Source organism: Notothenia coriiceps, unplaced genomic scaffold (assembly GCF_000735185.1).
Source record: "Notothenia coriiceps isolate Sejong01 unplaced genomic scaffold, NC01 NC01_scaffold00036399, whole genome shotgun sequence".
Classification (NCBI taxonomy): Eukaryota; Metazoa; Chordata; class Actinopteri; order Perciformes; family Nototheniidae; genus Notothenia; species Notothenia coriiceps.
In genome coordinates, this window is record NW_011369100.1 from 999,888 (window position 1) to 1,013,449 (window position 13,562).

Consider the following 13,562-nt stretch of genomic DNA (forward strand, 5'->3'; position numbering starts at 1 on the left):
TAATTAAGTTCCAATTGTGAATTGCGTTATGAGCAGGTTTGGAGAGCTTACAAGAAAATAATAGAGGTTTGAGTGGGTGACAAAGCAGCGTTATTAATAACTTACACTAACATAATGTGCTAAAGCCCATCTTCATCTCTCAAACACACAAAGCGAGCGCAGCTTTGCTCAGTCCGCACATACATGTATTTATGTTGAGGAAACTCACGAGTTGTATTCATGAATGAACGTATTTATAAGGATTTGCCTGTGCTCATCTTTGAAGTCCAGTGTGTTGACCTCTTATTCTTGAACCAGTCTATCCTTACCCAGATAAGTATTCTTTAGAAGCTGTAAACTTTATTTTGTGTTGTCCTCCATTGTGTCCCAGATTCTAACTTTATGTCTTTTAGGTCACAATGAGCTAACTTTAACAATGTCACGAATTTGAATATACATTTTCTCCATATCAAGCCTGCTTCTCCCAGCAGCTACTGATTGTACATTTGATTATGAGTCTTATAACGGTTGTCGATCAGAGGAGCTAATGTACAGAGATATTATGATCTCTAGAATCACATCGCTCATATTTCAACCCAAGTAACAGATTCTTAACCAATCATTAGATTCGGGAACAAAAAAAGCAGAATGCATAAAGTGAAAATTGATTTATTTGAAAATATTTCCATTTGAAATCCATCTTGTTTCTTTTATTTACATTAGCCCTTTAATGCTTTTATTTTTTCAAGTCTTAGAAGCATGATTAAATATTAATTTGTAGCATAAAATGTCCAAATACATCTTACTCAAGGCTGCGTAAACATTCAAAAGTCTTTTTACTTTCTTCAGAAATCCAGTTAAAGTACTCCCTGTTCTTACATAAATATTTCAAAGATATTTCCAACAACTTCTAATGTTTTCTGTTCAGAACAACGGACAACTAGAGGAGACTGAATGCATGAGGCGAGCAGCAACAGAGTCAATGGATCAATGTACCGCTGATGCAAGAGTCGAGATAAATGCAAGTCCTTTAGAATAGACAATAAGAGTGTAAACCAACCATGGGTGAGTCTGTCTCTCCATACTCTTAGTTTTAGCATATCGGTTCTAACTGGGTTTGTTTTTTAACAGTTTTCCAGGTTTAAGAGGTCGTATCAAGAGAAATAATCTCCAGTGCTGAAAATCTGACCGTCAGCTGATAGTGCTCCTTTACTTCAGTTGCACTGTAGACAATGTCTCTAAGGCCTCGAGTCAGATCCCACCCACATATGTATTTTTTCCCTTTCCACAGTGCCTTGACACTGAACACATAAACAATACAGGCAAAGTCAAAACAAGAAAGGGGAGAACAAATTCAGGCCATTCCTGATAATAATTAAAAACCTCTTTAAAAAAACTCTATTGTCTTCCCTTTATTTGCTCTTTATAATAACTATTTATTTGAACCGTACATCCTTATCATCTAAAAAGTTCCCATGCATCTCCCGTGAAGCACATTTACTGACGCTGCTTTGAAGGATTAGAGCAGATGCCAGTATGTAGTGTAGTCTTGATGCTTGTTTACTGTTGTCAGTGTTGCTGCGTGTTTTAGGAGAAGGTGGCGGAGAGGATGGCCTCCTGCTGCTGCTGATGGAGGATCCCGATGCCGACAGCAGGCGCGGGCAGAGCAGGGCGGCTCACTAACCGGAGCTGAGAAACAAGATGAGACGGTTACGTGTGTGTCATTTCAGAACCATGATATTGTGTACTTTATTATTTGAATCAGGGCTCACCTTGCAGGCCAGCTGCTTCTCAAACCTGGGGGCTACATACGACCAGGGGCCCATGTTCTGTGGCTCCTCCTGACTCCAAGTAAACTCTGCGGGGGGATTTTTTAAACATTTATTACATTGGAAGTAAAAGAACATGTGACTGGTTCATGTAGTTCAGGGAGTGTCCAACTGAAACTGGACTTTCTCTGTGGGTGTTTTTGTGGAGGTGAGAACAACACGATTGAGAGCTGAAGTGAAACCTGAGCTTTCAAATGTCACTTTGTTATAATGAGACCAACACAAAATCCACCCTTGGCAGCCATACAGTAACATGAGCCTCAAGAGGCAAGTGGGAAAGAAAAATCTGGTGATCATTTTCTAAGTTTGATCTCCAATTAGTGTGTGTTGGCAAGTTATGTAACAACGTTTCTAAATGTATTTCTAGCCTAAAGACAGACATGCTTAGAGTAAATGGAGGAATAAAACTCACATGGTAGAAAACATGCTTTTAGTCCGATATATAAGATATTGTATATTCACTGATAGTGGTGCACTTTATTATTTTGTGATTGAAATAAGCATTACAACAAGAACCAACACAATGACCAAAATTAAATTCACCTCATAACATTTTTTTACCTGTTCTTAAGATATAAACACAGAAAAGCAAATGATTTAGATAAGACTAAGGTTTTTTTGAGATATACATATCGTGAATTTGGGAAATGATTACATCGGCCAATGTTGAACAGAACACAAGAACAGGAACAGCCTCTAGTTCCTCATGCTCACAAAGTCTTTCTTAACGAAATGAACCAATCAGTCAGAGAGTGACACTCATTCAGCGACACAGGGTGGACACAATAATAGAAACACCTAACACAATGGGCCGTGCAGTGAAAACCAGTCTGCTGTAGCTCATACTTTGGATTTTTGTTTTAGATTAATGGTTTCTTTGTCAGTGATGTTCTCCTCAGGACTGTAATTAAAGTGGAGACTGTCAGACTTCTATTCAAGTCGCTGAATGCCATTCAACTTCCTGTGACTCACAAAGAGAGAAGCTGTCGAAATTGTTTTTCTGTCCGAAACTCAAATATAGATGGCTGTTTCACATACGGACTCTGGATCCTGAAAGTATCGAAGAAAAAAACTCTTTCCATAAAGTATGGAATGATAAAACTGAAATGACTATCATCTACCTATGCTTTTTTTGTATTACAATTAAGAGATTAAAGGTGGGTAGGTAAGTTTGAGAAACCGGCTCGAGATACACTTTTTGTTATATTCCATGGAATGCTCTTAACATCCAGATAGCAATGAATATCTGAAGTGCTTTGACAACAAATCCATAAAAAAATGTCATCTGTGGAAGCCGTGGTACTGTAAAAAGCACGACCAATCATTTTTAGCCGGCCCGGCTAAAATAACTGGATGGCCTACCTGCCTGTCAGCCTTCCATCTGTGCACAAACTTATCTCGTGCCCTCATTGGTCATGTGCGCGTTCGTGTGTGTTGGAGGAGGGGCTCTGTAAGGAAGTGGTAGATCTTTACCGGCTGTGTATTTTCAAATTCTTGCGCACTCGAGCTGGTTTCTCCAAAATAACCTACCCCACCTTTAACACTTTCAGTTTCTCTGCAGTACATTCATTCCTGGAACAATTTTTCAGAAGATCCGTGTCTGCATCAGTTGTTTTTATTACATTTTGGGGTTTTATTCCTGCCCTGTAACTTTAATAAAATACTTATTTGATTGTGTATTATTTGTCTTTATGTGTAGTTTCATTTCACATTATTTATCGTCATTACCTTCGGGCTTTTAAATGTTGCTTGAATGCATTTTTTAAAACTTGAAGTAAACAGCTACACGGTGCTTTTGTGTTTAAAAAGCTCTTTATAAATTGTGTTGCCTCTTGTGCATCAGTCAGTCAAGACTGCAGTATTACATAATGTGGGAAGTGCCTCAGAAACTCATGAGTATTATGCAAAACGCAGCAAGCATGTCAGCAAAGAGTCCACTTACACCATCACGTTTAAGTATTCATTTCTTTTTATCACTTTGTTTCACGACTTTACCTTTTTATATTGTCATTGAATGTACTTTTTAAATGGACATCTTATTGTTATTCCCTTTGCTTGATGTATCTGCCTTTGTTGTCTTGTGAAGCACTGTAACATCTGTTCGGAAAAGTTCATCTATCATGTTAAAATGTGTGTATATATATATAGAGCACTATTTATAGATTGTGTGTGCAGTGAGGTTCTTGTAGTGGCTGTGAGTTTGTCCTCTACTGTCTTTTTATTCATCAAAGTGATATAAGGGCCAGTTATGATAACAATTGTTATGGGATATAGTCAAGCCCTTCATGCTGACTTGAGTTTATAATATTCATAGTGAGCACTTGTTTGCCTGCAATACAACAGTGTATTCAAAGACCTGATTAAACATACAGTAATGAACTTTTCCTCAATGATCTGACTCATATTAAATAAGATGTTCTTATGGCACTAGCACAGTCGGTATGGGGGTGGGGGTCTCACACATACCTTTGGCGTTGGGGTATTTTTTGAACTCCTGCTGCAGGGCGTCCAGTGGGAACGGACAGAGCTCCTCCACACGGATCAGTGCTGTGTTCTGATTGGCTGCTGATGTCTCTCTCTGTTTCAGCAGGGCATAGTAATGTTTCCCTGAGCACAGCACCACCTTCTGGACACTGCATGGAAGTACAATGAGATGGGCTTAATGTGTGAATATTCCACAAATCAGCCATTTTCAATCAAAAGGACAAAGAAACATTGAAAAATTATTAATTGTAATATTTGTTTTTGGCTGTAACCAATAATTTTAGGGTTTTTTCATAATATTGACATTGATATTTTTAAAATCAACATTGGATTCAGCTTTTTTTTGCATATTATAGTCTAGTGTTTCGTGCATAACACTGTTTCTGACTTGAGTAATCCAGTAGTTCCAGTGTTGTTAAGTCAAAAAGTCAAAGAAACGTTTAATCATTTCAGAAATTCCGAACTGATGCTGCTTGTCGAATATAAAGAAAGAAAAGTGTCTGTATTATCGGGGAACTCGAGCAACAATCAAAACAGGATTTTTCCCATTTGTTAAAGGACACATTAACATTTCAATTGTGTTTTATGTCTTCAATAATATACATTTAGCTACTTCTGTACCTTGCTGCAGAGACTGAGGTATCACCCAACACTGGTCTGAAGGATGTTCCTGGAGCCAGCTCAGTCAGACTGGACGCTGCGCCCTGTGGAAACAACACACATTACTCAGCCACTTGCATAGAAACATTAGTTTAAAAGGATTTGGAAATGTTCTGTTAGCACTTACAGAAAATCGGAGCAGGGTCTTGGGTCCAACCACAATGAGAGGTTTGCGGAAGTTACGGATCATCTGCCTCCTCAGCAGGTGGAAGTACTGAGCGGACGTGGTGGGGTTGACCACAGCCATGTTCACGCGGTCATCATCCACACCCTCCTCTTTACTGTCACACATCTGAGAGACAGGAGCAGTTAGCACTCATTCAGCTAATGAGTAACATAACTCAAACCAATGGAAAAGCTGCTAGTTGAACATTCAGTTCAGAAGCATCCAGCTGTAAACCAGTTAACACATAACAGCAGCGATAGAGCAGTGCTTTGAAATCCTATAAAGCAAGAGTGTCTTAGTCTGTGGAGGTTTCAAAACCAGCAACATTTAAATTAATTGGAATTTTTGAAAAATATAATTGTGTTTTTTGCATACATTTAAAACATTTCTGTGGTTGAACACTACTTCTTAAACTCTACTTCCTGCAGTATGCTGCAAAGTGGAACCGTATGACTCCACTATTATCCTACATTTAAGTGCATATCAAATCCAAGTTCTCTTTCAAACTTGGTGTTAACATGGACGTTATTTACAGAAATTAAAAACCGGTAAATTGGTTTGACATGGATTACATTCCCGCCACACAGACCTGGAGGAAGCGCTCCATGCGGCAGGAGGAGTGTTCGGGTCCGGCTCCGTCGTAGCCGTGAGGCAGCAGGATCACCATCCCACACTGCAGCAGCCACTTCGCTTCACCTGCAGACACAAGAGTTACACAGCTGATGAGGAGAGTTTAAGATACTGAGAGTAAGTGTGACATGTTCATAGCACCAGTGTAGTCAGGAGCTTACCTCCAGTGAGGAAGGTATCGAAGATGATCTGCGCTCCGTTGAAGAAATCTCCAAACTGAGCCTCCCAGATGGGAAGGAGCTTCGGCTGAGCGATGCTCATACCGTACTCAAATCCCAGCACCGCCTCCTCAGACAGCGGGCTGTTACACACCTGAACACACACACACACAAAGACACAAAGTCATCACAATACAACACATGAAAGGATAACACATTTTGATACTATTAAAGAATTAAGCTTTGAAATATCTCACGATTAGGACGGATTGTGTTTATCAGGTTTATAAGGCCTTTACCTCCAGGAAGCCAGCCTGCTGAGGGCTGATGTGGTTCAGAGGGATGTACATGTCGTTGGTGTCCTGACACACCACCATGGCGTGTCGATGGCTGAACGTTCCTCTTCCCACATCCTGTCCGCTGATTCTGATATTAAAGCCTGTAACAACAATCATTTAACATTTTCTCCAAATCCAATTTTTGTCACCGATAGAAAGAAATGATTCATATATTTGATCTGATGTATTTTCTTCGTTACACTGACCCTGGGAGAGGAGCGAGCCGAAAGCCAAAGCCTCTGCTGTCGACCAGTCCAGTTTGTTTCCTTCTTCCAGCTTCTGCAAACGAGCCTGAGTTCACAAAGAAGAAAAAAAACGGAATTGAGCTGCTGCTATTTCAACAAAAGACAATCCAATAGGAACTAGAAAGGTTTGCTCAATAGAGTACAGAACTACACAAAGTCTGTCTCCCTCTCCCCTCAGTCATCACATTAAACAAATAAGAGTTGACCTTTCCCACTCCATTACAGTCAAGATGTGTAGGTAACAAAGTAAAAAAGGGATTTATTCATCTTGTTTAGTGTTTAGCTTGAGTGGACCATAACATATTGGGCATATCAATCTACAGATGCTCCAGTTCAAAATAAAGGTCAACATTTTCTATGCTTCTTTCATTTCATTTCATTTCAAACCTTTATTTAGACAGATTGGTCCCTTGAGATCATCGATCTCATTTACAAGGGAGACCTGCATCAAATTGTGTCATTTCCATACTAATTTGGTCACCGAGGTATATGTCGGCAGTTAATTTTATTCGTGTGTGTGTGTATCAAAAATGGAAAGGAATTACGTGTGTATGTCCATATGACATATGTTGTGTACTGATCTCCCTTGCGACTATGTATTTCGCTGGTAAAGCGGACTCTTCGTTGAGTTGTTTCCCTGTAACGGAATAAGAAGAAGTAACAAAGTGTGTGTAAAATTATGACTAAAAATATTATATAATTATGGTGCTCGTAAGGCAATTCATGAAACACATCTAAATGATTTACGAAGATAGTGTGTCTATAATATAAACATTGTAAGCCACAAAAACTTTTATATGGACCATTATTTTTAACCGAGTTACAGCCAGGAGTGTCTGAGGCAGTCTGCGCAGGGACTGACAATGAGGTTCTCTCGAATAGAGGCTCCCAGACTACTGGCTCCGCCTCGCCTGCTCTAGTTCAGGTTGTGATGTCGTACGAGTTGCTTGTTCTGACAGGTTGTACTTGGGGACATGTGGGGGTGAGTGGGTTGGACGTCCCGGCGCCCCTAGACCCGCTTGGGGTCCGGTTTCAGTGGTGGACCTGTGCCGCAGGCAGGGGGGACGACGTCATGCATTCCCCGGTTTAGACACCTGGTAGGGACTAGCTTTAGGTCCAGGTGTCGGTGGACTTCTTCTGGGTACAGGTGCCACGACGATACAGAGTAAATTTAGGTCGTCACACATGTATGGAGCACACACACACACACATTTTTTTAGGCAGAAAGGCGTCGAGTAGAACGTGTGTTCTGGGTGGACGGATTAATAAAACACCAGATATGTGTATATACGCGTTTTGGAGAACATAAACGCACAAGTTAAAGAAACTTCCGATAAAAAACCTGTATCTAAATACAGATAAAACGACTTAGATATGTGTGTTATTATATATCTTTTTGTGTGTGTGTGTTTTGAAGTCCGTTATGTCCGCTCTTTGTGTTGTGTTGTGTTAAAAGAAAAAATTTAGACGGGAAAAGACATCGAGGTTTTGCTCTTATGTTCGTCTTTCAACGTTCGTCGATAACAGACGATAGCGATCCTATATCAGATCAATCCTAACGGTTCTCATTCCTGACAGAATCCTTCAGTCGAAAATACACGCAGTCGAGGTTGAACGAAACTTGTCAAGATGTCCGTTTTAATTTAACTCGTAAAAATAAAGAGTACTTACATAAATTCCGTGCAGATTTACTTTACCGAAAGACTGTGAGCCCATAAACATTTACAACTTATACCCATTATAATTAGGAGACAACAAACAAACCATACGAACAAAAAATACAAAGTAGCACCTTTGATTTACTACGTCCAGANTAATATATAATTTTGCTTTACATCTTTACATTATTTATTTTTCTCAAGTCATATGTAGCTCAGCGCAAGTTCAATCAGGAAGACAATATCATCTGGTGTCACACGTTATCTCAATAAGCGATCAGGGGCGTCACGCCCCGGCTAGCAATCATAGCACCTGTCAGTTGTCATTTCAGGTGTCAACGCACAAGCAGCAGCAGGGCTTCGCCCCAGCTCCAGGGATATTCATCAGCTCCGCAGTCTTGCGGATTAAGCTACAGGCGGCGTTCATTTCATTTCATTTCAAACCTTTATTTAGACAGATTGGTCCCTTGAGATCATCGATCTCATTTACAAGAGAAACCTGCATCATTTAGTTCCACATGAAACATAAAAACAACATACAAACAAACAACAGAGGATATCATATTTACATATTCAAATGTTTCATGTGGAACTAAATGATGCAGGTTTCTCTTGTAAATGAGATCGNGTTAGGAAAAGACGAGAGGAGCTGATTTTTGGACAGTTTGTCAACAGCCTAACTCTCTGCATGACATTTAAAAGTGTCTCTGACTCTTTACAGTCTCAACAAGTGTATCTCTGTTAGCAAGGATAACAGCTAATGCATCATGGGGGTTGTAGTTTTTAATAAACTTTATAGAGATCCAGGGGAAGAAACAAACATTGCCATCAAGGGGTGGAGCTACAGCAACACATGGGGGCAATACAACATGATTTATTAAATAAGAACGACTAATCTATATAATAGAGAAAATAAATACATGAATAAATAAAATACTTATCCTGAGGGAAGAATTGGTTTTGTGACAGATACACAAGTATACTGTTGTTATACTTTGTGTTCTCCAAAAGAGAAAAGGTGCTACATTCATGCACAACACATAGTTACCGATGTGTCCACCAAAATGACGCCTCTGTCTTCTTACCCATACTCCTCTCTGTTTTTCACTTTCAATAACCCTGAACAATTTGTATTAATTACATTTACCTTATTTCATTTCAGAAGAAACTGCAACTACCGAGAACATATTGTTTATCCTGTGTTTTATGTTTTAACAATATGATTATGATTTTTTATTAGTGTACTCTTAACTTATTCTGTATATCTTATTGTGTGTACCATAGAAACTCTGGAGCTAAGTATATTGTTGATGTTTATGTGCATATAGTTATCTCTTTTTTATAATAGTTTCAGCTTTAGTGCAATGCCTTGTTTATTACTTGTTTCTGCAACTAAATATATAAGTAAATCTAATCTCATCTAAATAAACCTTAAATATTAAAGAGCAGAAAGAATGACATTTAAAAAGGCTAATATAGATTAAGACAGGTATAAAAAGCAAGAATAGGAGTTACAATTCAGCGTTTGATATGAACAAGTATTTTATTTCTGCTTCCACCCTGATTCAACGGAGGTGAAAGGACTTCAATTTGCATTTAACAGAACACCAACAATGAAACACATGAGCCCGTACTACAGTTTCAAAAAGCAGGAATAATCCTAAAATTCTATTTTCACTCTGAACTCTAAATGAGCTGTTTGTAATCTCAAAATTCAAAAAGCTTTTATTGTCATTGTACAGAATACAACGAGATTTATAGTCACTGCTCCAGCGAGTGCTTTGAAAACTTCACTTGAATTTCACTTTGAATNCAAACTGTCCAAAAATCAGCTCCTCTCGTCGTTTCGTCTTGGTTAGGAAAAGACGAGAGGAGCTGATTTTTGGACAGTTTGCCTAACTCTCTGCATGAGTTTTAAATAGTACGGCGGCTTATGACCCGTTTGAGAAGGATGAGGACACGCCGGATAAAAGCACCACATTTTTTTCTTGTGTTCTACATCACCATAGCTTTACATTTGGGGGAGAGCTACTTCATCAAGATGGCGGATGGCGGCCATCTTGGATTTCCAAGATGAGCCGCCATGCAAAAGCTATAAGGGCCAATATCTTGGCTTCCAAGCAACTTAGAAGGTCAATCTTGTTGTCTTAGTATACATTTTCTGGGTCAGGGAATGCATTAAAGCTATTGAGAATATCATAACTGATTGATAACATTGACTATTGTTTGCCAATATTGAATTATTTGGTCCATTCGGGAAATATATCAATTCAATTTGGCTCATTGTAGACCCCTTCATTAGGACCCAATTTCAATGAATAAATGACTGAGATTGAACAAATATATTTTCTAAATTCCGACTCCCTTTTCATCTCTACCCATCAGTGGCGTAGCCACAATAGGGCCAGGGCCCTGGCCCGCCCAGTACACTCATTGGCCCGCCCTGAGAAAGCTTTGGTGTAATTTGTATTGATTTATTTATTTTTCATTATTATTAAACATTTTTTAATTCCCCCAATGAGAATATGCAAGCATTCAAAGTGAAATTCAAGTGAACAAATATCGAGTTGAATGAATCTTGTATGTGTTTTATCCTCTGAACGGAACTCATTTCCGGTAAAAACTGGTTGAGGTGGTTTGAAGATTTTCCCTGGGTGGAATACAGCGCAAGTAGGGACGCGCTTTTCTGTAAAATGCGCAGACATTTCCCCAGCCCAGGAGCTGAAGGTGCATTCACGAGGGATGGATATGTAGACTGGAAGCACCTGCGTAACTCATTGGAGAGACATAAAAAAAGCGAGGACCACTGCAAGTCCATGAGCAGGTTTGAATGCTACAACCTATTGTTGCTTTACCTAGTGCAATAAAAGAGTTACATAACGATTGTAAATAACCCAATTTGTGTTCTGTGAAACTGAAAAGGATATGACATTGTTTGTGTTACTTTCGTTTCAGTTGTAAATATGTAATTTAGGTTAACTTCCTGTGTTATTTAGATGCTTTTATTTTTGAAGGCGAGTTTACGCTGTTGACAGGAAGTTGTTGTTGCTATGGAAACAACATGATGGAGTGTGTGGTTCGGGTGCCATCGTGTGGCCTTCTGTAGGCATCGTAATTGCTTCGGCTTTTGCTTGGCCGTTGACCAAGTTCGGGGCCATCTTCGTGCGAAATTCACAATTCCATATTCATGTGTCCATCTGGTGTCAATTTCGGGACAGTGTTTACTTTTGCCATCTCAGGTTAGGATCACTGCGAGATGTCTATGGCCTCAGTTTGGCAGTTATACTGTGCGCACTCGCAGTGTTTTTGAGTATTATTGTGTACCTGGCACGTCTCCAGCGCAGTGATCCCCTTCCTGAGGCGGTCGGCCACAGCTTTAGGGATCATGGCGTACAGCAAAGAATCTCCTCTCTTCTTCTCCTCGTCCAGCGTCTTGATGACTTCCATCAGCTGAGCGTATTTCTGTTGCTCCTAGAGGATGGGGAAATTGGACAAAAGAGTCTACAGTTACAGTCTCACCTCTTCTTAAAGCTCAAAAATCCCTCTCTGCCTTCTCTAATCCTCTTAATCCACATCTCTCCTGCATGACTAAGGTAAACGATACTGGAGCAGAGCTTTCACCTGGCCGGGCGCTTTAATGCAGAAAACTGGCACTTCTTACATGTTGTGCACTCAGCGTATCATATCATTCAGCTTCTTCTTGGAACCATATTTCAGTACAATTTATAAAGCCCTGTGAACCACCTCAAACTGCTCTGGGATTTGGTGCAAAGTGTGCTTTGTGTGCAATGCTCAATCCCTGCAGAAAAGGGATTTTTCTCCTCACCTGATCCAGGGCCAGCTGTAGCTCGGCCGATTGTTGCGTCCCGGCCAGAATCAGCTCTCTGCTGGAGTCATGCAGGTTCAGATCGTTCACGTACACTCCCATCTTTATCATGTCCTCCACTGTCTCTATGCTGCAGAAGTAAGGAGAGCAAACAAGAATACATGTATTAGGGGTGGTGGAAATAATCGATACAGCATAGTGCCGATATTGTATCAATACACGGACGCCAATTATCGATATTTTATTATATAATCTGTAGCATATCCCTCAGAAAGATGGCCGTACACTTGACTGATGATTTCTAATTTATTGAAAACTCCAAAAACCAACGTAAGAGCTACACAAAGACACAAGACAACAAATACATCTACATCCATATGAGCATTCAACACAGTCTCACGGCATTTCGTGTTAGTCACGAAATTAATCTATTGATTCGTGTTCACCAACACGATTTCCCCATTTTTTTCGTGTCACACAGAACGATTTTAAAAGCAATGTAAATAATAACAAATTAGGAAAAAAAGATTTCAGTATTCTGACACAGAACGATTTTTAGAAGCAATATATTTTTATTGGTAGTATTTTTCGTGCCTGCACCAAATAATAACAAATTAGAAGGAAAAAAAGATGACAAAAAAAGGCACGAAACATACTACCAATAGAAATACATTGCTTTTAAAATCGTTCTGTGTGACATGAAAAAAAGGGGAAAATCGAGTTGGTGAACACAAATCAATAGATTCAATTATTTCGTGACTGTAACACGAAATGCCGTGAGACTGGGTTGGAGCATTACTTTAGAATACCATTCAACAAGCGAACTTCAAATAATTAGCAAAGTTATAATACAGTAGCCTATATAAACGAACATCATATATCACAAACCACATTTTGATATTACAGTTAACACTAACCTTGTGCCTCTTGCTAATACTTAAATGTAAACTTTATCTTTTGATATCGCCGTATTTAAATGTTGATATCTCCTTAATATCTGTGTTTACTTTTAAATCTCATGTTTATTTTTCCCCGTCTCCAAAGCTTTTTTGGGCTTTGGGAACAGTAAACTATCTTCTGCTATAGCATCTAAGGTTGTGCCCTTCAATTAATAGCATTGTTCCATAAACAGGTTATTTGTTAAACCGTTTATGACCGTCAACCGTGTGTTTTGCCACATACCACCATTAAAGTGTGAGCCCCTATCATTGCTTATATTCTGAAAAATATATTGGTAGGGCCCCATATCCTATAAAAATGTCTGTGGGAAAATTTATTTTTTTTCAAGAATACCCAACCAGATATGTGGACATTTTTTAGTCCCATTGGGCCTCCCCATTTGCTCTATTTTGGGGCCTGTATTCCAGCCCTGTTTTTTGCAAGGGCCTGATTTCTTGTGATACTACAGACCGCAACTGCAGAGGCCCCCTGGGTCATTATTTAACACCTGGACATCTTGTGTGAACGGACCACGTTCGTGGGCCACCATCCACTCATTCCTGATATAGGATGGGAGAGTTGCCATAATAGGCGAGCACCCCTTTTCTGACATCAGGAAATCAAATCGTACCCAGCTCCGTTTTAGAGTA

At 39.5% G+C, this 13,562-nt stretch overlaps 1 protein-coding gene across 1 annotated transcript in view; it reads right to left on the reverse strand.

The window, feature by feature from the left end:
- Positions 1-725: 725 nt before the first annotated feature.
- LOC104963732 (probable 2-oxoglutarate dehydrogenase E1 component DHKTD1, mitochondrial) overlaps positions 726-13,562 on the reverse strand; it is a 21,370-nt gene continuing 8,533 nt past the window's right edge. Inside the window, exons 3-12 of the mRNA XM_010792374.1 lie at positions 7,460-7,465; positions 6,451-6,537; positions 6,206-6,345; positions 5,910-6,060; positions 5,708-5,814; positions 5,080-5,244; positions 4,914-4,996; positions 4,275-4,441; positions 1,752-1,837; positions 726-1,668 (exon numbers count right to left, since the gene is read on the reverse strand). Coding sequence (XP_010790676.1) covers positions 1,567-1,668; positions 1,752-1,837; positions 4,275-4,441; positions 4,914-4,996; positions 5,080-5,244; positions 5,708-5,814; positions 5,910-6,060; positions 6,206-6,345; positions 6,451-6,537; positions 7,460-7,465 — 1,094 coding nt within the window. The 3' untranslated portion in view covers positions 726-1,566. The remainder of the gene's footprint in view (positions 1,669-1,751; positions 1,838-4,274; positions 4,442-4,913; positions 4,997-5,079; positions 5,245-5,707; positions 5,815-5,909; positions 6,061-6,205; positions 6,346-6,450; positions 6,538-7,459; positions 7,466-13,562) is intronic.